The 27,442-nt window shown below is 36.3% G+C and overlaps 1 protein-coding gene across 2 annotated transcripts; it reads left to right on the top strand.

Annotated features, from left to right (window-relative positions):
• Nucleotides 1–27,240, top strand: LOC120079636 (probable manganese-transporting ATPase PDR2). 2 transcript variants are annotated; one of them, XM_039033902.1, is made up of 22 exons: nt 1–153; nt 274–572; nt 7,940–8,032; nt 9,447–9,649; nt 15,251–15,323; nt 15,473–15,645; nt 15,731–15,902; nt 16,369–16,473; nt 16,555–16,665; nt 16,773–16,859; nt 16,936–17,118; nt 18,664–18,714; nt 18,810–18,935; nt 19,058–19,137; nt 21,295–21,403; nt 22,805–22,933; nt 23,681–23,746; nt 23,948–24,019; nt 25,065–25,216; nt 25,363–25,474; nt 25,560–25,676; nt 25,825–26,940. In XM_039033902.1, exons 2-22 carry the CDS (start codon nt 324–326, stop codon nt 26,938–26,940), a joined length of 3,579 nt encoding a protein of 1,192 aa, XP_038889830.1. In that variant the 5' UTR covers nt 1–153; nt 274–323. The 2 variants fall into 2 exon arrangements, with proteins under 2 accessions (XP_038889830.1, XP_038889831.1); XM_039033903.1 differs by lacking the exon at nt 1–153 and having other exon boundaries at nt 324–572; nt 25,825–27,240.
• Nucleotides 27,241–27,442: the final 202 nt, after the last annotated feature.

The raw sequence follows: 27,442 nt of genomic DNA, 5'->3' as shown, positions 1-27,442 counted from the left end.
AAAGAAAAGGAAGCAAGGCCCGTTTTAATGAAAACGGGTGGGTTAAAAACGGGTTCCGTAAAGAAAATCCAAAACCATCTCTTCATCTCTCTCAAACAAAAACCCAGCCGTTCTGCTGATTCAATCGCTTCCCCGCCGGCGCCGATCTCTCTGGTATATGCCGATTCATTACTTTTTCGTCTCAATTCAAATCACCTCAATTCGTCCCTTCACTTTCTTCCTTATTTCATGCTCACAACCTGATCGATTTACACTCATTTCTTGATTACCCAGATGGTCCACGTTTGCGAATCTTCGAATTGAGTGCAGCAGCGTTGGAAAAAATGTTGAGGTTCCATGTGGGCGGGAAGGTGGTCGAGAGAGTTGATTTGTTGAGGAAGAAACACTGGGCATGGCGGTTCGATCTGTGGCCATTCGCCATTCTTTATGCCACCTGGCTTGCCGTTGTTGTTCCCAGTATAGACTTTGGGGATGCTTTCATTGTTTTAGGTGGACTTGCGGCTTTTCATGTTCTGGTCTTGCTTTTCACTGCTTGGTCTGTTGATTTCAAATGTTTTGTCCAGTACAGTCAGGTTCTATTCTTATCCCTCGTTAGTTTCGTACTTGCGTTTGATGATACTTATGCATTGCTATTACATTTGAGAGGTAATCTTGTCATATGGTTACCTGCAGTATGTCTAACTGTATATGTGTAGCATAGCTGTAAAATATCACTCTTTATACATTTCTGCTGGTTTTGAGGGTGCATATTCAAAAGTTTGACCCTCAGTAGTGTGCAAAATACCCATTTTCTCGATTGAAATCTTGAATTAGCATATTTATCCATAGACCCCAATTGATTACAGTTTCTGCATTAGTGCGCAGAATCTTTACATTTTCCTTTGCCTATGTCTGGTTACCAATTGAGAGATATCACCCTTGATTGGCTGGTCTCCGTGAAGGGTTGAAACACTGGAAGAGAGAGTCTGAATCTTATTGCTTAATCAACAAAGAAAATCTTTTGAGCTTGATCCTTACTAATTATCAAGCAGATAACACACACCTTGGATCTAAAGCCATGTTTTCATGTAGTTAATAATATAGCCTATCATTCTATATGGTAAAGTGAGGGCTTTGAGAGGTCTGAAGCAAGGGGATCCTATTTCCCCTTTTCTCTTTCTCCTTCTTGTGGATGTCTTAAGTAGGTTGGTGAGTAAATGTGTCGAAGGTGGTATCGTTGAGCCCTTTGAAGTGGGCAAGGATAGGGTGGTCTTTCCCATCTTTAGATTGTGGATGATACCCTCTTCTTTTGCGTTGGAAGTGATAGCTCGTTTTTCATGTTAAATCATGTTCTCGCCTTTTTTAGGAGATGTCGGGTCTGAAGATTATCAAGGGCAAGTGTTGTGTCTTGGGTATCAATTGTGAGGAGGACAAGATTAAAAGGTGGGTGGAGTGGATTGGGTGCGAGGTGAGGAGCCGTCCCTCTTCTTACCAGGGCCTTCCTCTTGGGAATAATTTGAAGAATGTCTCCTTATGGGATCTCATGATGGATAAAATTCGCAGTAAGCTGGCTTCTTGGGGAAAATGGTTTCTTTTTTAAAGCGGGTCGTCTTACTTTGATTAAGTCTGTCTTGAGTGGTATTCCAATTTATTATTTTTCTCTCTTTAGAGCCCCGGGTGAGGTGTGCTTGCATTTGGAAAGATTGATGCATGACTTCCTTTGGGAAGCGATTGATGAAGGTAAAGGAAAAGACTCGCACCTTATTAGATGGGAGGTTATTGAAAAACTGGTTTCTTTGGGCGGATTAGAAATTGGGAATCTTAGGGATCGTAACAAAGCCCTTTTAGCCAAGTGGTTGTGTTGCTTTTCCGTTGAGCCCAATTCTCTTTGGCGTTGGATTATTGCTAGTAAGCATGGTTCTCATACTTATGAGTGGTTGGATAAAGAGATTAAAGACACCTACCAGAATCTTTGAAAAGATATCTCGAAAGAACTCCCTATCTTTACTCGTTGAGTTCAGTGTATGGTGGGCGAAGGGAGAGAGATGTACTTTTGGGAAGATCACTGGGTGGGTGAGAGACCTCTCTGTGGGTTATTTATTTGGTTATATCATCCGTCTTCTTTTAAAAACCATTTTGTGACAAATTTTCTTGTTTGGAATGGGAGCTCTTGTACATTTTCCTTTGAGTTCCATCGGACTCTTTCCAATAGAGAAACGATGGACGTGGTAACTCTCCTTTCTCTTCTTAAGAGTCATCCCTTTGGTCGTGGGAGGAGAGATGCGAGAGTTTGGAGCCTTAATCTTTTGAAGAGTTTTCGTGTAAGTCCTTTTTTCAGTGTTTGATTAACTCTTTTCCTCTTGGTGAATCTGTCTTTTCATCGTTGTGGAGGATTAAGGTTCCTAAAAAGGTGAGGTTATTTACTTTACAGGTTCTTCATGGTCGTCTTAGTACATTGGATAGGCTTGTGAGGAAGACGCCGCTGGTGGTTAGGCCTTTTTGCTGTATTCTTTGTCCAAAGGTAGAGGTAGGCGTGGACCATATTCTTTGGCATTGTGATTTTGCGAGCTATGTTTGGGATTCTTTTTTCCAAATGTCTGGCATGTTGAGTGCTCGACACAGAAGTGTTAGAGATATGATCGAGGAGTTCCTCCTATCCGCCGTTTAGGGAGAGAGGCCGGTTTCTTTGGTGTGCTTGTGTTTGTGCTATTATTTGGGTCTTGTGGGGTGAGAGGAACAATAGGGTGTATAGAGGGGTTGAAAGGGATGCTAGTGAAATTTGGTCTCTTGTTCAGTTTCATGTTTCTCATTGGGCTTCGATTTCTAAGGCCTTTTGTAACTATCATTTAGACTTGATTTTTGTATATGATGTAGGGCTACTTCAGGAATTTACATGGTTGTATCTTATTTGTTTGTTTTAATCATTTTTCATTTTAACATTTTAGCTTAGGTGTGACGACCCTTCTCCGTTGGGTTTATTTAAAGGAGGATAAGATTAGTTAGTTGTTAGGTAGTTTAGGTGTGAAACCACCCTTTCCCTTTGGGTCTATTTAAAGAGAAGTTGTTATCATTTCATTCATTATTCAGATCGATAAAATTCCTTCTTCAAGAAGCCTCTAAGAAACTCTGTTCTCTCTTGCAAACAATTGCATCAATTGGTATCAGAGCACCATCGATTTAGGGCCTGATGGTGACCAAGAACACCAAGAATCCCGAACCCCTTACTGCTGATGCGGAAGCATCTTCATCTTCTCCACAATCCCTCAACTGGCGTTTGACCAATGTGGAAGCTGCACTTGAAGAACTTGGCTTTTGGCTGCTAGATGTACAATCCAAGATGGTTGGTCTAATGGCGGTGATGGCTGGAATTCAGCAAGCTGTAGAATTCCTCACTCAAGAAAAGGGCAAGAACACTACTGCCATTGTCCAAGAACAAAATTTTAGACCTTTGCGTATTCAAGAAAAGGACAATCCGCTTCATCCCGCTGCTGCCACTGTCCAAGAACAACATTCCAACTCTCAACATATTCAAGAACAAGTTAATCCATTGTATCGTGAATCTGAACGTGAATTCTTACCTCATGCTTGACAAGAAAGAGTCATCCTGAGAGGACCAAGATTTCAAGAAAGCAGCCTCAATTCGATCAAAGAAACCAAGATTGGGGTAGAGTTCTTCTAGGACCTCCATTTGGGATTGGTCAGAAGGGACAATTGGGAAGGAATGGGCAGGACCCTGTTCAAAACCAAAATTTTTTTCAGCAAAGACACCTGCCCGACAATAATATAGGTTTGGATTATGACTCTTCTGATGAGGAAAATCTTGGAAATCCAATGCACGATTATTACCAAAGAAACCCTCAATTCCAAGACCACCTTCCATACTAAGAAAATTTCCAAGATAAGCCATGCCATAGGCGAAATGATCAAGAAAATTTTCAAGATTGGCACCATCCTCAACGAAATTATGTTAGACAACCTTGGAGACAAGATGCTGAATACAAGATGAAAATTGACCTTCCATGTTACAATGGGTGCATGAACATCGAAGTTTTTCTTGATTGGGTAAAAAATGTTGAATGCTTCTTTGATTACATGGGAACTCCCAAAGATCGGAAAGTTAAGCTTGTGTCTTTCAAACTTAAGAGTGGCGCTTCCGCTTGGTGGGACCAAGTCCAACACAACCGAAAGATGTTTGGAAAACGTCCAACTGAGAGCTGGCCGAAGATGTTGAAACTCATGAAGAAGTGATTCTTGTCAGCCAATTATGAAAGACTTCTCTACAACCAATTCCAATGTTGCAAGCAAGGTACACGAAATGTTGAAGAATAGATAGAAGAATTCCATTGGCTTAGTGCTTGCAACAACCTAGTCAAAAGTGAGGACCAATAGATTGCTCGCTATATAGATGGGCTGCGGTATGATATCAAAGAAAAGCTACATCTTCAACCATTGGCTAGTGTAGCATAGACTATTTCTTATGCCACAACAATTAAAAAAGAAGAAACTCTCAGGCAAAAGCGTGGCCTGGAAAGAAACCTACTTGGGATAAGTTCTCATCATCACAACCAAGGAAGGCTCAACAAGATGCAATCAAGGCTTCGAACCAAAATGTCTCGGTTAAAGGAAAATAACCTTTAACGACTAGGGCAGAAACTGAACAAAAAGGGAGTAATCCTAGAGGGGCTGATTCCCACTGTCGAACAACAAGCTTCAAACTGGGAGATTTGGTCATGATCTACCTCAATAAAGGAAGACATCCTAGAGGGTCTGCAAATAAACTTTCACAAAAGAAATTTGAACCTTTCACCATCCTTGAACGCGTTGGAGAAAATGCTTGACCTTCCCCATACATGAATATCAGTTCAACATCCAATGTGGCAGATTTATCATTATATCAGGCTCCAGAAGACTTCAAACTCTCAACTTAACTTGAGGATGAGTTTCTTTTTAAGGGGGGAAGAACTGATGTAGGGCTATTTGGGAATGTTCATGGCTGTATCTTATTTGTTTGTTTTAATCTTTTTTCATTTTAACATTTTATCTTAGGCGTGACAAACCCTTCTCCTTTGGGTCTATTTGAAGGAGGATGGGATTAGTTAGTTGTTAGGTAGTTTAGGTGTGAAACCACCATTTTCCTTTGGGTCTATTTAAAGGGAACTTGTTATCATTTCATTCATTATTCACATCAATAAAATTCCTTCTTCAAGAACCCTCCAAGAAACTCTCTTCTTTCTTGCAAACAATTGCATCAATATACTTGGGGTCCCTTCTTGATTTTGTATACTTGATTGATGTAACTAGTTAGTTAGAATCAGTTTGTTGGCCTTTCTTTAAGTTTGGTTTAGAACTCTACAGTTCTTTAAGTTCTTTTGAGTTTAGTTACCGTGTGGTAACTTTTGTTTGTTTAGGATGTTATGATGGTTTAGTATTTAAGCTAATACCATCTAACTCTTTAATGAAACATTGAAGTATTATACAGAATTTGAAAACTCTCCCAACTCAATACACCAAGTTTGATATCAGAGCCCTGAGCTTTTGGGGACTCCATGGCTGGTAATAATGCAGCTAATATCAGTAGGGGGAGGGATGCTGAGACCCAGAACCCACCAGAAGTTCTATCTCCAAAGACGACAATCGATCGTTTATTGTCAGTCAAAGGAAATTTGAGAGTAATGCGAGCAAGTATTGAAGATTTGCAAATAATGATGAGGAATGTGTCACAATGACAGGAGCAACTTATTGTCACAACTGGAGCAGGAAAATAATGAACAATGTAAGAAATAAGGATTTTTGTAATGGTATTCAACAAAATCAGGAAAGAAGGAATTATAGATGATGCTTCCCATCTATGGAAAGAATTCAAGCTATTGCCAAAACATAAAAATTGTGAAAGATTTTTTTGATTATATGGACACCAAAACATAAAAAAGTCAAATTAGTAACCTTTAAATTGAGGTCTGCGGCTTCGACATGGCGGTAACAGTTGCAAGGAAATTGAAGATTACTTGGAAAAAGACCTATTAAGAGTTGGCAAAGGATGCTTCAGATGATGAAGGCTCGTTTCCTACCCACAAACTACAGTCAAATAATGTACTAACAATATAAAAATGCAAACAGGGGAATCACAATATTGCAGATGTTACCTAAAAGAACTACTTGGTGTATCAAGCTGGGAGAGTTTTTGAATTCTGAATAAATACCTCAATGCTTCATTAAATAGCTGATGGTTTGAGCTTAAATACCAAACCATTATAACATCCTTATCCTAAACAAACAAAAGAGCTAAACTAGTAATGAAGAAAAAAAAGATGGAAAAAATAGTAAAAAATGACCTGGATAAGAGTTGAACACAGGCGCTCAAGTAAACTACAAACTCTAATAACCAATCTGCCAAGTTGGTGTTTTGTATGTTTATGTGAACTCAAATAATATTTACCTAAACAAAAAAATGATTTTTTTTTAAAACAAAAATATCGTCAAAATATCAGCGATATTGTCAAACTATCGATAATATCGGTAATATCGCCGATTTATGGTTAAAATGATGTTACCTTCAATTTTTCTATTGTATTTTAGAAAAATATCGACTTTACTTCGCCGATATTTCGTGATTTTTTCATCCTTGCAAATATGGCACTTAAGTGGCTTGGCTCTCCCACTTCAATGGTTGGCTTTTGTAGTATGGTTTTCTTGGCAATGGTATCATAGCTAGGTTGTCGACGTTCTAGAGAGAAGCATTGGTGGAGGGTTTTGATTGCGTGTTTTCAAGTAAGTACCGTCGGTTTAACCGTCGAGATGTTGGCTTTTTGAGGATAGGGTATTGTTAAGAACCAAGGTAGTATGGGCTACTTTTGTCCCACATCGACGAGGATGGGATGACCAATATGGTATTTGAGTGGCTTGCCTCTCCCACCTTAATAGTTGACTTTTGGGGTGTGGTTCTCTCTCCTTTGAATTCCATTTGTGTTGTGACGAAGGCCACTTTCGCTCCTCTACCATATTCATAGATTCATTCTTTGGAAGTTAGGAATGTGACTCGATAGCGCAGGCACAAGACCTCTTTTTCGCTAGTGCTGACGTAGTGCGCACATAGGGGAGATGGTGGTTTGGTCAGGTGAGGGTGTCGGCTAGGTCTAAGCAGCCTAGATTGTGTAGGGAGCTCCAGAGTCTAGTGTGTAACTTAAACGAAGGAGAGGTTCGAAGATGCTCGACCGAGTTTACGAGGGAGAGGGACGAGACTTTCTATTGTTTGCACTTGCTTTTCACTCGAAAGACAATGATCTCTCTCTTCTATAAATATAAAGCGAAGCAAAGTCGCATGGCTCTTCGGTGAAGAAAGCTCAATAAACACAGATGAACACGATGCAGGGCATAGCATAACCGAGACCACTAATCATTTCATGACGCTTGGGTCCTTTGGATGCGTGCAGTGAGAGCTACCCACTGATTAAAGTGGAAGAAGTGGAACCTTAGAATTTTTGAGGTTTAAGGTGAATAATGAGGAATGGGGACTCTTTTGTCTATAGTATACATCATTTGGCTCCTTGGGGTGAAGTTAAAACGACAGAGTTCTTTGTAATCATATTTATAGTCTTAATATGATTCAAGTCTTTTTATGTTAGTATGCTTTAGGAGGAGGTTTAGTCATTCCCTTTTGTGGTATTAATATAATTGTTGATCATTTCTCATCAAAAGGAGAGAATAGGAAAAACTATTACCTCCATGGTTGACGTGCTTTCTACTGCATTCACTAATTCACATAGAAATTTTATATTTTTAAAGCTTAAAACGATCTCCTTTCTCATACTTTTTTTTTTGATAATTTGGATTCGTTAAAAATTTAATCATACTTCTAATATTGTAGTCGTGATAATGGCTTAAAATTTAATTACAATGAAATCTTTGCTAGATGAGTCTGTAAATATCTCATGTCTTCGTATGGTGCTCTTTTGACATGCAGGTTAATGATATTCACCGTGCTGATACATGCAAGATAGTTCCAGCAAAATTTTCGGGCTCAAAAGAAATTGTTTCGCTTCATTTTCGTAGGCTTGTAAGTGATTTAACATTTAAGTTCGCCTTCTAAGATGATTTAAATTTTAAATTAAGCATTTTAAATATTTACTGCTAACAAAGTGTGGTGTATAATGCATATAACTGTGGATTTGGTTACATGGATGCATTTTACAGTTTGCATTATATATTAGAGTTCAATGATTGCTTTTCTAAAGTGTTGATAAGGAAAGCTGCAGGGATTTCTGTAATCTCTTTGAGCAAACTTTTTATATGGTGATACTACCAAAATTGAGCAAACTTATTATTTATTTTTCTTTAAAGTTTTATTTTATTTTTATTAAACGTCAGGATAGTTTGTTACAAATGTCTATAACCAAGCATTTATATGTGTGGACCACTGTTGGTGTTAGATGAATGATTATAATTAACGTCATAAAAACAAGCTAATGTATGGTACATCTTGATAATAACCTTCTACTAAACTAGCTAAATAACTAGAACAAATACGAATACAAATTATTTTTCGATCTAATGAGCAAGCGTTATCAGATTGTTTATTATGGTGACTATTTTTCTCTTCATTAGTACAAATGTAGTTTCTGGCTGTTGCAAATTTTTTCCATTATTATATTCTTCTGTGTAGTTTAGTTTGGCTGAAGGTGGAATAAGTTATACTTCCACATGAGTACAGAAATTTAATAATAAATTTTAGATAGAATAGGTTTTAGTCCAGGATACTTGTCCCATGGGTAATTCTTGCAGTTTGTTAAGTTACCATTTAGAAGGAAGTTTTACAAGCTGTGCAAACTTTTAAGTTGTTAACCTGTTTGGTTTTTGTTTTTATTTTTCGCGTATTGTTTCAAATTGGTTAAGGGTCAGGTGTGAGGTGTGAGTTTTCTATACTCATTTTGTTTGTAAGGATCTCAAGTATTGTTCTGAAACTTTAGAATTATGTCCCATTAATAGTTCTCGGAGATGATGAGGGTGTTGGGGGAGTTAACCTAGTTGAGATGATCTGGAGCACCTGCTAATCCTAATGTTCTACCTTGAAGTATCAGTGTATTTTGAGCATTAGTCCCATTTCATTTTCTTAATAAATAAAGAGATTTGTTTCCTTTTTTAAAAAAAAATTCTTGCAATTTGTTAGCTTCTTTTTCTTTTTGGTTCCTTTATTTGGAATTTCCTTATTTATTTATTTTTTATTTTCATTTTATATTTGAATTATTTATTGGTTTGTGCATGGTATTCTTGCACAAGGGCCTTCTCGATATCGTTCTTATTCCAATTTTATTAGATTGTGTATTCTTTCACTGAGAAATGAAAATTGGATTTTCATAGAAAGTGAACAATTATTTCTTTTGGCATACAGTTTTCCATGCATTCTGATTCTGACATTGTTTTTTCAGCAGTCTAGTGTCTGTTCTGTTCACTAAATTCTCTCTGCTTTGCAGCTAGCGGGTTCTGCGTCTGGCGTTGATCTTGAGGAGATCTACTTTGATTTCAGAAAACAACGATTTATTTATTCAAAGGAGAAGGAGACGTTCTGCAAGCTTCCTTACCCAACAAAAGAAACTTTTGGTTATTATCTAAAGAATACTGGCTATGGCTCCGAGCCTAAAGTTGTAGCTGCTGTTGAAAAATGGGGGCGCAATATGTGAGTTTTCTTTTGCGGTTCACTTTTATTATTATTACTCTGTGCATGTGTTTGAACGTGGATGTTTTACAATTGACTGCTGCATGCTTGAATGGCGTGATATGGGATAACAAAGATAATGTTTCCACAATACATTATTACATTTAATGTGCACCATTCCACTCATTTGATTGAGTGACTTAGTTCCCCAGATAATGTTTGCTGGATATCTATTATTTAAAAGGATTATGTTGCACAGAGATAATCCTGAGTTACTCAATTGACAGTTGGATTTCATTGGACTTTTAACGTCAGGGAGGATGGAGAGATCATGATTCTTACATCCTTCGGGGCATTTTCCATGGAAACCATCTGTTAACCGCTTTTTGCTAAACACTTTTTGATGTAGTAGGATTAGGGTAAATTAGGGGGTTATGGTCAAATCCTTAATTGATTAGGATTGGGATTAGCTTCCTTGGTTTATTAGGATTAGGATTAGTTTCTTTGATTAATTAGGATTAGGATTAGTTTGCTTTCCAATTCTAATATAATAGAGAGATTGTCCTCTTGTATTGGCAACTTTTGATTCATAATAAAGAGTTCTTTGGATTCTTGGAGAGAATTTTTCTTTTATCTCTATAGGCTACATCAATTTGGTATCAGAGTGACCGCCTGGGCCAACGTTCACTGCGGTCAGTGGAAGACAAAAAACTCTTGGTGACGCTGATCACAAGAGGGAGCTTTGTGAGTTGTGCTTGTTGCCGAACAGCACACATCTAATTAGGGGAAACCCTTAAAATTCCAAGAAAGAAAGAAGAAACCAAAGATTTTTCAAGAATTTGCAAGAATGGACTATTACCAATCAAAGATGTCCAAGAAAAAATAAAGCAGTTTGTATAGGCAAGAAAATCAATTTTACTTCCAAGAATAGTGCTGAATTTCTGACTCAAGTGATTCCGAAGATGAATTCCAACTTACTAATTTTTCCAACGCCTAATTTTCTCAAAGAACCTATCATTATCCACATTGGAAATTTGATTCTAGTGTTTCTAGTGACTCCGATGATGTTTCTAAGGCAGTTTGGGACGAAATAAGAAGGCAGAAATATCGACAAAGGGTCCAACCATCCAATCAAATCTGTCTTTCAAGAAACCAACCGACAAGACTTCAAGAACCACAAGCAATTCATGATCTTCAAGCAAGAAACCAACATTTTAATCAGCAATACCAGCCAAGAATTGGTGCTCTTGGAAATCAATTGGCAAGACTTCAAGAACCTCAAGGAATTCAATATCCTCTAGCAAGAAACCAACATTTTAATCAACACATCAGAACTAATGAAAACCAGCACCTTGGACAATATTTTGGAGGTCAATTACTGGGAGATATGATGGAAGATTCGAAATCTTCGGATGAAGGCTTTGTTGAGCATCGTGAAAACTTGAGTATGGCTCGAAGAAGAAAATATATGATGAAAGAACACCTGTGAATCATCTCACCACAAATTTGGAGATCGAAATATTTTCAAGAAAACAGAAATATTCAAATAAAAACATCTATCAGGAGAACTTTCGACAGGAAATGGATGGAATTTGGGTTCTTTTGGGAAAATTCAAGAAAGACAGAATTATAATCTTCAAGATTTTTCAAGAAACCATCAAGAATTACATTTAATCACGTAAGAAGATCAAGAATACAAACAAACAAACTATGAAACTTTGCAAGAAACGAACATAACAGAGAACCAGTGCAAAGATGTAGAAGGGTCAGACAAAATAAAAAGTGAAAAAACATCAGTTGAGGAAGACAAGTCGAATAAAGAAAGTAGAACGTGTGAGGAAGAGTTTGCATTGGAAGAAGAAAAAATCGATAAAATCCAGGAAGACTACACGAAAGATACACTTTAGGATCCCAAACCCAAGTTTCATAAACCTGTAAAAGGTGTTCTTAGGTTGGAAATTGAGAAGCACCATATTTGCCATGTTGATGATGAAAACATGTCCAAGAGTGGTAGTGTGATCAGTGTCTCTATTGATATGATGGATAGTTTGGTTGATTCCACATTTAAAAAGCTCCCTAGGAATGGTTTTGATAGCCATCATCTTAATGGCAGCTTGAAGATAAAATTTTCTATCCGGAAAGATATTTCTGGAAATGGATCGATTTCACATGAAAATGGTGATACAAACACAGATGATTTCCAATTTGGAACCCTCTCCTTTTTAATGAAATCTACGATCCAGTCCATACCCAAATTTATTGAAATACCTAAAACCCATCTCCAATTGGCTTTTCTTCATTACTTATGGAATATGCTCATGTTTCACCGGCAATAGATTTTCCTTCACTGACATGGGATGAAATTTGGTTGTTATTGGCATTGGATGATTAGAAAAAAATTGGTTTGAATGACTTACTTTTTTATTTCTATCTTCGTTTTCGTTTTAAAACTCGAGGACGAGATTTTTTTTTGTTTTTTGTTTTTTTGGGAGGGATAGAATGATGTAGTAGGATTAGGGTAAATAGGGTATTATGGTCAAATCCTTAATTGATTAGGATTGGGATTAGTTTCCATGAATGATTAGAATCAAGATTAGTTCATTGGTTTATTAGGATTAAGATTAATTTCTTTGATTAATTAGGATTAGGATTAGGATTAGGATTAGTTTGCTTTCTAATTCTATACAAGTAGAGAGATTGTCTTCTTTTATTGGCAACTTTTGATTCATAATAAAGACTTTTTTGGATTCTTGGAGAGAATTTGATGTAATAGGATAGGGATATTTGGTAAAATCAAGTTAATCTTGGTTAATCCTTGATTAATTACTTCTTAATTTCCAATTTAGTTTTAATCTCTTTTGGTTATCCTTTTGGGACTCTTATAATTCTCTATAAATAGAGAGAGCCTCCTTGTATTAGGTCATATTCACATTAATAAAAAAACTCTTGATTTGATTCTTGACGATTTCTCTCCTTTTAGTACTAGGCTACATCAAATTGGTATCAGAGCATCTAATCTGGGCCAAGCTAACTGTCGTCGATGGAAGCTTGGGAAACTCTTGGCTACAAAAATCGCAAGAGGGAGCTTCGTGAATTGTGTTTGTTGTCAAACAACACACACCTAACTAGGGAGAATCCTTTAAATTCAAAAAAATTGAGAAGAAGCTTGAAGAATCATCCAAGAATGGAATTTTATAGAAGATCTAATGCATTTTGGTATATAAATTACTATTCGTGCTATGAAGAACGACCAAGAAGGTTGAAAACATGTTCGAGAAAATTCAAGAATCGGTCCTACAACAATTTTGATGAAGAAACCTATTCAAGAACACCCAATTTGTACATCAATCCTGAAATATTGGAGGAAATGAAGAAGGGAGCCAAGAAAATCCAATGTTTGTTGGGAGAGATAACTCAAAACGTGGAGTAACTTTTTGAACATTTGCAAGAACTTAAAAAAGTATTAATGCAAGAAAATCAAGAATCCATCCAACGAGGTTGTGAAATCGGGCAAGAAACGAATGGAAAAGAAATCCATTGCAAAGATGAAGACCAACTGCACAAAAAGAAAATTGAAGAAATTGTCAACAACAAGGTTAAAAAAATCAATGAGATTAACTCTAAGATTGCACAACATGAACCAGACGAGGAGGAATAATCGATTAATGAAAATGATGATGGGGACGTGGAAAGCAAAGCCACGATAGAAGTAGAAGAAAACAATACCCATGGGTGTTTTACTTCGAAAAGGTTCGAAACCCTAATTGCAGGTGACCACGAAACGTGGAAGATGATATGTTCGAAATTGAAAAAAATTGGGTTTCCGAGTGGAATAGACGGCAACATACAAGAGGTGGAATTGAAAGTTGACGAAGGTGACTCATATGAGGAAGATTGACCTATCATTTGCACGATACAGTTCAAAAGATTTGACCCATTACTCTGTTGACCTGACCTGCATGTGTCGCCAAAGCATACCAAAAGAATTACATAAAGAATTTGCATCTTCCATTTTCTGCCCATCCCTAAAGATAAATAATTTTCAAATTTTCGATGAGGTTTTCACATTGTCAAAGGATTTATTTTCACCAATGAGGATCATATCACCGGAAGATTATTGTTGGAGTTCTTACAAAGGATTTACAACATAAAGGAAAATATACCACCTATTAATTTGTTTTTGCTGGGAAAAGATAAATATTCCACCTATTAATCGGGCTCAAGAAATTTGGATGTTATTGATATCGGTTGTGCAAAGGTGTTTTCTTTTGAATGGCTTTACTTTTTTTTTTTTTTTTTTTTTTTTTATTTTTTTTTTACATTTCATTTCCGTTTTAAAACTTGAGGACGAGTTTCTTTTGGGAGGGATAGAATAAGATGTAATAGGATGGGGATATTTTGGTAAAATCAAGTTAATCTTGGTTAGTCATTGATTAATTACATTTTAATTACCAATTTAGTTTTAATCTCTTTTAGTTATCCTTTTGGAATTCTTGTAATTCTCTATAAATAGAGTGAGTCTCCTTGTATTAGGTCATATTCTCATTAATAAAAAGACTCTTGATTCGATTCTTGGAGATTTCTCTCCTTTTAGTACTAGGCTACATCAGAATTCTTCTTTAATCTCTTTAGCCATATCACTTTTGGATTAAAAATACCCTAAGAAGGCCATTTGTTGGACCGATACTGAAAAAGAAGTTTCAGAGAAGAGGATTGCATTCGAATTATTGAAAGGGCTTTTGGTAATTTTATGAGACCAGGACACTCTTACTTATCAAAATTTCGTTTTTGGGTATCTGGTATCTTATACGTTCATTAAGGGAGTCTGTCATTATTCCCAGCTTCAAATTGATATTATACTATGTGCCTCTTTTTTATTTTTTATTTTTGATAAGAAACAATGTAGTAAGAACAAAAGAGAAGGAAAAAATTTTGGAGGCTGGTGTTGAGGAAATTTTCTTCCAAAAGAACTGCAAAAGAAAGAGCCTTATAGAAGGATTAATAATCATAAGTTATTAATGAATTTATTGTGATTTGAGCACCAACCATGAAGTAGTATGCTATAGACTACGACAAAATGCTCCTAAACTACTCTTTGTACTTATATCCTGAAATACAAAATTTTAAGAATAATAATAATCCACAAAAATGCAATATAAACTAACTGCATCCGACTTCTAATTGAAGTTTGGTTTGCTATGGGATGTGAAGAATCGGATTGGTGGAACCTGATCCTTGTTACAGAATTGGTATGTTTAAAGATCCGTCAGGTTCAGGATTGATCCTAGAATATTAGGTTACTAATTGATGGAATACTAGGCTCGGTGTTTGCACCGATAACTTGGTATATCCACTATAGAACCATTTTATGAAATTTAAATAAAATAAGGTAAAAACGTTAATTTCTTAAATGCGTTATTTTCTTGGTGTACTTTTCTTTAGTTCTCCATCCACCATCAAAATCAAAATCTAAGACAGTGCCATATGTGAAAAAAGATAATATAAAATATATATATATATGATCTTTTAATTTGAATTAACCTCGACTTTTTAGTTCTTATCAATGATTGAAGTAGTTTGTTTAATGCTCCTTTTCTTTTTTAAATGTTTTTGGCTTTACAGATTCGAGTATCCACAACCTACGTTTCAGAAATTAATGAAGGAGCAGTGTATGGAACCATTTTTTGTGTTTCAGGTTGACTCTATTTTATCCAAGGGATTTTGTGTTTACTTTATAGTTTCACTCCCTTCTTTTCCCCTCTCCCCTAACCCCCTCCATTTGATATATTTTGAGAGGCATTTGTAGTTTCTCACACGGTTGTAACTTTGCTGCCTTCCCCCCAGGTTTTTTGTGTGGGACTATGGTGTTTGGATGAGTATTGGTATTACAGCCTGTTTACTCTGTTTATGCTGTTCATGTTTGAGTCAACAATGGCAAAAAGTCGGTTAAAGACCTTAAGTGAGTTAAGACGTGTCAGAGTGGATACTCAGACCCTAATGGTGCATCGTTGTGGAAAGTATGTCATTTCTACTACTTGGGCTACTTTTCCTTTTCTTTGGCCACTCTGGTTCTTGACATGTAAGTGTGATGGTGTAACGTAGGTGGGTGAAGCTACCTGGAACTGAGCTTTTGCCTGGAGATGTTGTCTCCATAGGGCGTGATTCTGGTCAGAGTGGTGATGATAAATCTGTACCTGCTGATATGCTTATCTTGGCTGGAAGTGCTATTGTTAATGAAGCCATTCTTACTGGGGAGTCTACACCACAATGGAAGGTGCTTCACCTTATTTATTACCAAATAGCAAAAGAAAAAAAAAAGAAAAAAGAAAAAGAAAAAGAAGAGAAAAGAAGAACTACATACTTATAGCCTCCAAAATGTACCAAATAGCAAACTTTCTACCACAAACATAACTGCATAGCCCCTTGAAGCTGAAACAATGTAATGTATGATTACAAGTTACGACCTAAAATTACAATAAGAATTAACTTCAAGTACTGAATAATTGTGAAAATTTCCAACCCAAAATTACAAGAAAGCATTTCAGCAAGGTGTTCTTTCTTAATACCTAACCTATGGTATTTATACAATAGTTTCTAACTTTTCTTTGAATACTATTGATGTGAAATGAGTTATTTAAATAAGTTCCTGCAGTTGGGGTACTTTATAAGTGTTGAGAATGATATTGAAAAATTTTATATCCATGTTCCATGACCACATTAACTAGAACTTATCTTCCCAGGTTTCAATAACTGGGAGAGGAATCGAGGAGAAGTTATCAGCTAAGAGAGACAAAAGTCATGTGTTATTTGGTGGGACCAAAATACTCCAGCATACTCCGGATAAGGTAGATTTGTTGAAAGGAATCTGGTGGCTATAGTTTGGATCTTGTGAATATTCTCATTTTTTATTATTTGGGTGGAGACAGACCTTTCCTCTTAGAACCCCTGATGGTGGCTGCCTAGCAGTTGTTTTGCGAACTGGATTTGAAACAAGTCAAGGGAAACTAATGCGCACAATTTTGTTTTCTACAGAGAGGGTAACTAATTTGACATTTTTTGGTTTGCAACCATAATGAAATTTATACTATGCTTCTCGTCCAAGATCTGATAATATGTATCTATATATCTTTTGCTCCAATTGTAGGTTACAGCTAACAGTTGGGAAAGTGGCCTATTTATTATGTTCTTAGTTGTATTTGCAGTTATAGCTGCTGGTTATGTACTTGTAAAGGTAAGGTGACATACTTTTCTGTGCTCTGAGTTGTAGATCTCAATGATATAGGGTGAAGATAGTTTCTTTGATGCAGGGGTTGGAAGATCCCACGAGAAGCAAGTACAAGCTTTTCCTTAGTTGCTCACTTATAATCACTTCTGTTATTCCTCCTGAACTACCAATGGAACTGTCGATAGCAGTTAATACATCATTAATTGCTCTAGCACGCCGTGGAATATTTTGTACAGAGCCTTTCCGAATACCATTTGCTGGGAAGGTAGTTTACCTATGCCTGTCTGGTGAATTTTCACCGCTTCTTTTGCAATCGAGTACACTTAAAACTCCTTTCTTCATTATAAAATGGGAGATTGTTAATTGATTTTCAAATCATATGTATGATATTTCTATTCATTGTTTTGTAATCCACCTTGGATGCATTAACTTGCAAGACAACTTTCTTTCAGTTTTCATGGCATCACAAAATTATAAAGCTTTAGTTGGGAGATATCCTAATTTGATAAGAAACCAAAACTTTCATTAATGAAAGAAGAATTACAAAATTGGGTGGTAAATATCATAAATACAAAAGAGAGTGGAAGCCATACACCAAGAAGAGTCATTGAAGTGCATGCATGATGTCCAAAATTTTGTATGGTTGCTACTCATGTTTCTTGTTTCCTTCATATTTCTTGTAAAACAATATTTACTACACATCCCCAAAGAAGTTGGTCAATGGCGTTGGCATGGATTAGTGGTGGGACCAGCTGATATTAAATTGTTGGAAGAGAGGAGAGACTGTAGACTGTTGGAGGAGGAGCTATGGTGACCACTTCTTTCCACAAAACCACAATCTAGGTTGACAAAGAAAGTGGTGTGGTAAAAAAAAAGTTTGAGTTGGTTACTTCAATTAGAAACTTTAAACTGTACAAGATCATGAAAGTATTCAAAAGAATTAAACTTATATGTGAGTTGCCTTACCAACAAATTTTAGTAAAGTTAGATATTTATTTCATGAGATTGTTGAGGTCAAGCTTGTGCTGGTGTGACACTCATGGATATAAATGCTTTGTAAAATTGATTAAGAAGCTCTTATTTGCGAGGAAGGATATGTTGGAGCCACAATGGTAGGTAACTCATAGCTGAGTTGCAAACATTCTCTCTCTGCTATCTATTAGGAATATTAGTTGAGAAATGTTAGGAGAGCGTCTATCCGTTAGGACTATTAGTTAGGAAATGTTAGGAGACTTATTAAGATATTAACTGCACATGTTTGTCATTAGACATCAGTTAAGAGAGTTGGTTAGGGAAGAGTTATCATAAATGGGGAGTGGGTAAGAGAGATGAAAGAAGACAGAAATTTGGAGTTTAATTTTGGGGAAGTTGTGGTCTCTTGAAGCACTTGGATATTGTAATATTTTCTTTCTTTATATTGTAATACGATTTCAATGTTACTATTTTCTTCCATTTTCAAGATGGGGGTCCTATCAAGGACTTGGAGTTTGATGCAGTTTAAGGCGTCACTTTGGTGTTTAGCACTAATTGGACGGTTATATGTCTTAGACTTGTTTGTGTTTTTTTAATTGTATTCCAACAATTTGGGATGCTTGTAATTTTCATTGTTTTTTAAATATTATTTTTGTTGTTCTCTTATATCTGTTGAGTTTGGTTTTGCTTTGTGTTGATGTATTGCCTTTTTAGAGCTGTCATACATAAATCTGTGTTGTGTAAACTCGTTCTTATCCTGTTTTTGTTGGAACGGCATGTTAGTACCTCTCTCTTTGTGTGTTTGTAATCAAATTTTGTATTGTTTCTTCTTCTGCAGGTTGATATTTGTTGTTTCGATAAAACTGGAACATTGACATCAGATGACATGGTTTGCTCATATTGAACTCAAAATATGAAAATAGTTATCCATTATGCAATATTATTCAAGATGTTCATTCTTCTTCACTTTCTGGGCATCTGTAGGAGTTTCGAGGAGTAGTTGGGTTGAGTGATAAGGAGGATTTGGAAACTGACATGACTAGTGTGTATTTGCGCACAGTTGAAATTCTGGCTTCTTGCCATGCATTGGTTTTTGTGGACAACAAGTTGGTAAGCTAGCTTCATTCTTGAATCCTTGATATATCTATCTATGAGAAGAAAAAGTCTGCGAATATGCTCCTTACAAAATATTGTACACTGGAACACTATATTTGGTCTTCACTTGTCTGTAGGTGGGGGATCCTCTTGAAAAGGCTGCTCTCAAGGGAGTTGATTGGATTTACAAATCTGATGAGAAAGCCATTCCCAGAAAGTAATGCTCCCCCCTTTCTTTTAAGGACCTGCAAAAATATGAATTTATGTATGTGGGTATACTTATACATCAGTACATGTAAATTGTAATGTAGAAAGATACCTTAAATTGTGTCAACCTAGTTGAGATAGTTAGGTGCACCTGCTGATCCTAGAATTCTATAGTTAGTTGTATCTTTACTCTTTTGTTTCTTGTACTTTGAACATCAGACTCTTTTCATTATATCAATGAAAAATTATGTTTCTGTTTCAGAAAAAAGAAAGATACCTTACATTGATTGAAGTTTTAGTTTAAATATGATCTCCTACGTACTATGATTAAAGTTATAATTAAAAAATTTTATGTTTACAACTGTGATTAAAGTTACAATTAAAAAGTTTTATGTTTACATGTCCTCAGCATGTAACTAGTTGTGCCTTGGGCCATGGTCAATCGGTCAAGAGATAAAATACAAATTTAAATTGGTTTGAGGTTATAAATTGAATTTTGGGATCACCTACCTCAAATATTAATACCCAAGCTTACTAATACTAAAGGAGGTCGCTCGTCCAGTCCATTTTGACTGGTATCTCAACTTATTTTTTTCTCTTTGTTTAGGTCCCTATATATATATATATATATTATAGGAACTTTGTTTAGGTCCCTATGACCATTAATAAGTCTTAGGAGAAGCTCATGAGAAGCTTCTTAGGGAGGAAGGGGTGGATGGGGCCATGGGGGGAAGAATTTTCTCTTAATGAGGTGGGAGATGGTGTCCAAGCGGTTGGACCATGGGGGTTTGGCTTAGGTAACCTTAGGGCATGATACTTGGCTCTATTGGCTAAATGGTTCTAGCATTTTCCTTGTGATGCGAAACATGGCTTTCTTGGCTAACCTTAGTAACCTTAGGGCAGGATACTTGGCTCTATTGACTAAATGGTTTAAACATAGCATTTATTTTAAGGCTATGTTTTATCAGTTGTGGGTTTTGCTGTCAAAGTATCTCCTGCCAGCTTTTTGGTTCGGAAGCTTGCGTGGTGTTATCTTTCTAAATTTTCCTTGTGACACCAATTCCATTTGACGTAAGGTAATTTGTGAGCACGTATGGGGCCACATTCTTTTGAGTGGATTTCGGATGGGGTTTAGAAAGGCACTTCCAGAAACCTGTGAAGGATATTTTGGGCAGTTTCTCTATTTCTCTCTTTTTGTTTAGTGTTTAGTGGGGAATGAGATTAATACTTATTTTTGGGAGGATATGTGGATGGGGGATAGACCTATTTGCTCTTTGTTTCCTTGATTATGTTATCATACATCCAAGAGGGACCATATATATTATAATGGCTTCCATTCTCTTCTTTCTAGAAGAGTGTCCTCTTTTTCTCTGGCTTTTTGCCCTCATTGTTCGATAGGTAAACAAAGAATATTGTGACCTCTTATCTTTCATTGGAGAGCTTGTGGTTAGCCTTGGGAGTGGGAATCATCGTCCTTTGGGTCCCAATATTGTCAGTGGGTTTTCTTGCAGTTGCTTATTCTCTTGCCTTGTGAAGCCTCTCCTCTGCCTAGCTTCTGAATCTTTTCGTTGCTACAGAAGGTCAAAATTTCGAAGAAGGTTTAATTCTTTGTATAGTAGGTCCTTCATGGAAGAGTTAATACCAGGGATTGTGTTTTGAGAAAGTTGTTGGGTTTGTTAGGATAGGACCACAGTGTTGTCTTCTCTGCAAGAGGCTGGTTGAGGATCTTGACCACATTTTCAGGAGTTGTGACTTCACTGTTTTTGGTACAAAGTGGCTTCTTTCTGGTTTTCATTTTCCACCTAGCTTGACCTAAAGGGTGTAGCTTTATATGCCCGTGCAAGAGCCTCTTAGGAAGATAAAATGTTTCTTTGTACTTCGTGCAATCTTTATTCACGTGCGTCTATTTTTCAGAACAGTCATCTATACACATTGAGTTTACGTTCAATGTTACTTGAGCAATTTACGTTATCCTCTTCATTCTTCAATATATATTTTGGGTTATAAATTTTTTTTTTTGCTTCTGCTTTAAGTTTTGTCATCAGCTAATGCTCTTTTCATTTCTCACTGGGTGAAACATTCAGTTATTATAGTCATTATTTAACTCTTCATTGGCTATGCATTTTTCTTTATTTTCATTATATAATTTACTTTTAATTAATTGCAGGGGTAGTGGCCACGCTGTCCAGATTGTTCAGAGGCACCACTTTGCTTCACATTTGAAGAGAATGGCAGTTGTTGTGCGCCTTCAAGAGGAATTTTTTGCATTTGTGAAGGTCTAATGGTTTTTTCTGCATGACCAGTATACGTCATAGACATGTTTATTTCTAGTTAGTATTTACCTTGTTTCATGATTATTATTATTATTATTTCTCTTTTTCCTTTTTGGGATGAAGAACCATACATTCATAGAGAATATGAAAGGATACACAATGGGTAACTAAAAGGGAAAAAAAAAAAAGAACGAAAAAACCAGCTAAAACATTGAAAGCAACAATCTTTTAAAAGAGAGGCTAGATTTATGTGTTTATTTTAGGTTCAATCCATGGTGACCACCCACCTAGGATTTAATATCCTATGAGTTTTCTTTGTACCAAAATGTTGTAGGGTTAAGCGGGTTATCCAGTGAGATTAGTTGAAATGCGTGTAAGCTAGTTTGGAAACTCAGTTACATAAAAAAATTCTATGTATTTATTGTATTTATTTATTTTTCTTTAAAGAAACCAACATTCACAAAATTGAATGAAAGTATAAATAAAGGGCTTTGAAAAAGAATTGCTCAAGCAAAAGGACAACAGAAGACAAAACAAAACAAAAGGCACATCAATATAACTAGACTAGCAAGTTAGCAACCTTCACTTCCTGCGTTTGCATCATCCATTCCGACTTCTTAAGGAACACATGGCTTGAAAGAGGAACAATAGAACCTGTTGGGCACAGAGAGAAACCCCACTTATCCATATTCTTCAATTTTTTATACTTCAACACTTGAAGGACTTCCTCCCTTTTGATACATTTGTATTAATGAAATTATGGATTTCAAAAAAAAGATAAAATAAAAGGCAAAATTACAAGAAAACTGCTATAGCTTATAAGAATGCATTATTTAAAAAATTAACTACTAAACTCTTAGAATGCCCATAGAGAGGAAGGGAAATGCTCACTCCCTAAACCTCCTTTCCACACTTCTTAAACCCGTTAAAACTCTCCTATTTTTATCGAGCCATAAAATTTAAAAAGTCCAATGAGAGGCTAGAATGAACGTGTGTGCCGTAGTAATTTATTTATCTTGAAATTGGGTTTGGTGGAATATCATACAAATTCTTTGTTTCATAGTTTTATAAACTTTCATGAAATATGAACACTATTTTTAGGGTGTTTATAAAAAAAACTCTATTTTGGAGTGTTGGAGTTCTACACGTATCTTGCAAGATATGCTCATATTTTCATCAATAACGTAATTTGGTGAACACAATGGCGAAAATAAAGTCATTGATACTATTGTTATTTAATTTCAGACCTGCTAGGACATGGTAGGAAGATATGTAGCATACATTTGGGTTGCATATAAGTATTTAGATTCTGGAGCCAGAGTTACATGTCTAGTTTGTGTATTTACGATACAAATAATTATTTGAACCTCTCCAGTCTAAATAAACTTGGTCTCTTCATTTCAGGGTGCCCCGGAAACCATCCAGGAGAGGCTCACTGATATACCTTCATTTTATGTTGAGACGTATAAAAAATATACACGACAAGGTTCCCGTGTCCTTGCTCTTGGTTACAAATCACTTCCGGACATGACAGTGAGATATTCTATCCCAACCCCCCACCACATCTGTGTATAAACATAAAAGGACCGTGCATTATATTGTAATGGCTTGTTTTCACTGTTATCAATGTTGTCAGTCTAATAGCCCCTGTTTTTGTCACAGTTGACAATTTCATTTTTTTTTGTTATGGTTATTTTTCCAACTGGGATTTCCATAATCATCATTGTCATGGACGTTATCACCATCTTTGTCTCAAAACATGGACACTATATTTAGCACTGCTGTTTTCCCACACGGGGATATGCACCGGAGACATGCTGGACGTGTGATTTGAAATCTCTGATCTTAATTACTTTTAAAATCTCGAACACGTTAAGGCCATATGAACATGAAGGGGAACACATTGGGTGGATGACACATGTATGGGAGAAAATGATCAAAACTATTTTTCAAAAGATATATTAGAATAGGTAACTTAGGTGCAATGAAAAGAAGGGTAAAAATCTATTGGAACTGAACAATAAATAAACCAATTAATAAAAAATGAAGAAAACAATGATATTTCTTTTATAAATGACCTAATTTCTTAGAACATGGTATGCCTCCTTGTCTGTACTATCTCATGTTTGTGTCCATGTTCCTTAGATCATTGTCATTGTTTTCTTCATTGTTGTCAATGTCATATTAAGTAATATTTGAAATGAAATGTACATAAATCCATAAATTCATTATGAATACTTCATTTACCTGGCTGGTTTCTATTTCTTTCCAATATTGAAGGTTAGTGAAGCTCGAGGCCTGGATAGGGACTTGGTGGAGAGTGACCTGACATTTGCTGGTTTTGCGGTAATCAGGGACTTGCTCTCTCTCTTGTTTCAGTTTTAGTTTCTGATTATATTTTCTCTTGTCAATCATTCTGAAACCAAGTGTTCAATGATTCTCCCAATTTTTACCCTTACGATATATTCAGCTTGAAATTAAAGCTACTTTTCTGTTCCTTTTTTGTCCCTATTTTCATTTGTTTAATGTTTATCAATTACATTCCAGGTGTTCAATTGTCCAATTAGAGCAGATTCAGCTACAATATTATCTGAGCTTAAAGGATCATCCCATGACTTGGTACAGTTTATCCAGCCTAATTATTTCCACTTAATTGCGACTTATAGAATATACTTATTGGTTTACTATATCAACGAGATTTAAGACCGTTGTTAATTTCGTAAGAAAGTAATCTTCTTTCCATTTTGCATTTTGTGTGTCTATGATGGTAAGCTATAATATGAATTAATCAGTACCAGGGGATTATGAAGTGAATTTGTTCTGTGTGAAACTGAGTTATATTCTTTAGTTTCTCTACTCAGAAGTGAAATATCTGACTATGGTACTCTTTGGAATTCAGAATTGAATTGTGGATCTTTGAAATAAGATTTTCTGGATTAAGCATCTAACTGGATGAACAAGACATTCTGGGCATCCGAAAACTATAAACTTTTGAAAATGTACTCGATTAGTTCTTAATTCTTATATAGTTTTATTCTTGATAGAATCAGAATGTCAACCCACGGTAATTTATGACAATTATTCCAAGTACGATTGTTGTAATTTATCTGATGGTACATAGATTCAACTCCAATTTGCAAGTCAACGTCCATTGAATTTTTAACATCCATCTGGATTCTAACCATGACCGTAAGGAGTTCTCTTTGATCCCTGAAATTGTCCTTTGATCTCCTGTCCTATGTTTGTCACGTATGACGTAACTGTAAACTCGGTCGATTTATCAAGACATTCTTGTAGGTCTTGTTATGTCTTATAGGCAATCTAATTGGTAATTTTTTTCCCACATTTGCTACTACCTCTCATTTTGTGGGTGTCGGTCACTACGCCTTTATGTAATTATGATAATCTTGTTCTTTTGTACTGAAGTCATTTGTTAGTAGGGGTAGACTCCCATGTTCTGGGACTTGTTTCTTTTTTGTATTTCCTTGTATTCCTTCATTTTTTTTCATTCTTTTTTCCTTTCATATGTCCACTTTTCTTAATTGAAAATAAATGATGTTAAATGTTCCCATCTTCAATCTCTTTCAGTGCCGCTCATATTTTATTCTCATTTATTTGAAGCAAGTGGAAGAGTGAAATACATTTTTTTTTTTGGTTGTATTAGGTAATGATTACTGGTGACCAAGCTTTAACAGCGTGCCACGTAGCTAGTCAAGTTCATATTACCTCAAAGCAAATTTTAATTCTCAATTCAATGAAGGGAACTGAGGAACATGAATGGCTTTCCCCAGATGAGTCGCAGACAGTTCCCTACAGGTGAATTTTATTAGCATTTAAAATCCTTATTTTGATTCTACTTTTTTCCCCTTGCCTCTCAACCGCACCGATTTACATTTTTTGTCCTTACATATGTTAATGTTTACATTTACTTGATTTCTTTGTCCTCATATGTATTTCCTCAGAGAGAAAGAGGTGGGAACTTTATCAGAGACGTATGATCTTTGTATTGGAGGTGACTGCATCGCAATGCTACAACGCACCTCCACTGTGCTGGATGTTATTCCATATGTTAAGGTTCTCGATCTTTCTCTCTTGTAAGAATATTGTTTCTCGCAGTGATGCCAACTTGATGCCCCATACATGTGAACTGTTTTATTAGGTTTTTGCAAGAGTTGCTCCTGAGCAGAAAGAACTGATTTTGACCACTTTCAAAACAGTTGGAAGAATGACGTTAATGTGTGGGGATGGAACAAACGATGTTGGAGCTTTGAAGCAGGTCTTGACTTAAGATGTCTATTGACTTATATTTTAATGCATTAACAAATGTTATGTGGAGCAAGAGAGATTTTATGCTCGAACATTTAGTTTGGATGTTTGAGATGAATGTCTTCCCTTTATAACAATCTTATATCCTTGTGTTTCAGGCCCATGTAGGAATTGCTCTCCTAAACGCAGTCCCTCCTCCTCAAAGTGGTACCTCTTCTTCAGAAGCATCTAAAGATGAGGCTGTACGGTCTGCAAAGTCAAAGAAATCTAAGCCTTCATCCGAAACATCAGGAAAAGCACTTTTAAGCGGGGAAGGTTCTTCAAAAAGCAAAGGTGGTGCAAAAATGGATTCTGCTGCTGAGCAAGCTAGTAATCGTCCACGGACACCTGCAGAGATGCAAAGACAGAAGCTAAAGAAACTTATGGATGAGTTAAACGAAGAGGGCGATGGGCGCTCTGCTCCTATTGTCAAGCTTGGAGATGCATCCATGGCATCACCATTCACCGCAAAGCATGCTTCTGTTGCCCCTACTACTGACATTATTCGCCAAGGTCGAAGTACTCTAGTGACAACTCTACAGATGTTTAAAATACTTGGTCTCAATTGCCTCGCTACTGCCTACGTACTGAGCGTTATGTATTTGGATGGTGTAAAGCTTGGCGATATTCAAGCCACTATCAGTGGAGTTTTCACAGCAGCCTTTTTTCTCTTCATCTCACATGCACGGCCCCTTCCGACACTCTCAGCAGAACGCCCCCATCCACATGTCTTTTGCTCTTATGTTCTCCTTTCTTTGTTGGGCCAATTTGCAATCCACTTATGTTTCTTGATTTCTTCAGTGAAAGAAGCTGAAAAGCATATGCCTGATGAATGTATAGAGCCTGACTCAGATTTTCATCCCAACTTGGTTAACACGGTTTCATACATGGTAAGCATGATGCTTCAGGTGGCAACCTTTGCTGTAAACTACATGGGTCATCCCTTCAACCAGAGTGTATCCGAAAACAAGCCGTTCTTATACGCTCTCTTGGCTGCGGTCGTTTTTTTCACTGTTATTACCTCTGATTTGTTTAGAGATCTCAATGACTGGCTGAAACTGGTTCCGTTGCCTGTGGGACTGAGGGACAAGCTTCTGGCTTGGGCACTTCTTATGTTCTTGTGCTGTTACTCTTGGGAAAGACTGTTGAGATTTATGTTCCCGGGTAAAATCCCGGCATGGCGGAAGCGACAACGACTAGTGGCTGCTAATCTGGAGAAGAAGAAACAGGTCTGAGTGGAATTTTTGGTGGCAAGTGTGGAGGAATCAACAGTTGATAAGCAATGGGTTCGAGCCCATGTATTGTAGCAATAGAAGAAACTGATGATTTATATTTGCCACTGAGGCTTACTTAGTGGTGGAATTTTGTCAAAATTACTTATAAAATTTAGGATTAGACATGCTATTTATGGGTAATCTTAGACTGACAACTATTGATTGGGCTCAGTTTTTCAAATTCAAAAGATGTAAATGACACATTTAGTCATCGTTGCTTTATCCTAATTTAATGAAATGCTGTTCCACAGTTCGGTACTACATGTATTTATTTATTTTATTATTTTGAGTAGAACTAAGGATGAGGATTTGAAGCACTCCCTCTACGGTGCTTTTTCTATCAATTAGATCCTTTTCCATGGAATAAAGTATCCAAGCATACCTATTTCTTCATATTTCTATTTTCGTGAAATTTCTTTCTTCTTTTAAGCGGAATAAGATTTTAAGTTATGCTATATTAAGC

Source organism: Benincasa hispida, chromosome 6, assembly GCF_009727055.1.
Source record: "Benincasa hispida cultivar B227 chromosome 6, ASM972705v1, whole genome shotgun sequence".
NCBI lineage: Eukaryota > Viridiplantae > Streptophyta > Magnoliopsida > Cucurbitales > Cucurbitaceae > Benincasa > Benincasa hispida.
The sequence above is the reverse complement of the archived record's forward strand: the minus strand, read 5'-3'. Positions and strand labels throughout refer to the sequence as shown.

What these genes read in the sequence shown, in the direction of transcription:
- LOC120079636 (XM_039033903.1), top strand. Translation starts at nt 324, where the DNA reads ATGTTGAGGTTCCATGTGGGCGGGAAGGTGGTCGAGAGAGTTGATTTG. An exon ending in ATGGTGCATCGTTGTGGAAA is followed by an intron (nt 15,646 to 15,730) that starts GTATGTCATTTC and finishes GGTGTAACGTAG; the next exon opens with GTGGGTGAAGCTACCTGGAA. An exon ending in GAATACCATTTGCTGGGAAG is followed by an intron (nt 17,119 to 18,663) that starts GTAGTTTACCTA and finishes CTTCTTCTGCAG; the next exon opens with GTTGATATTTGTTGTTTCGA.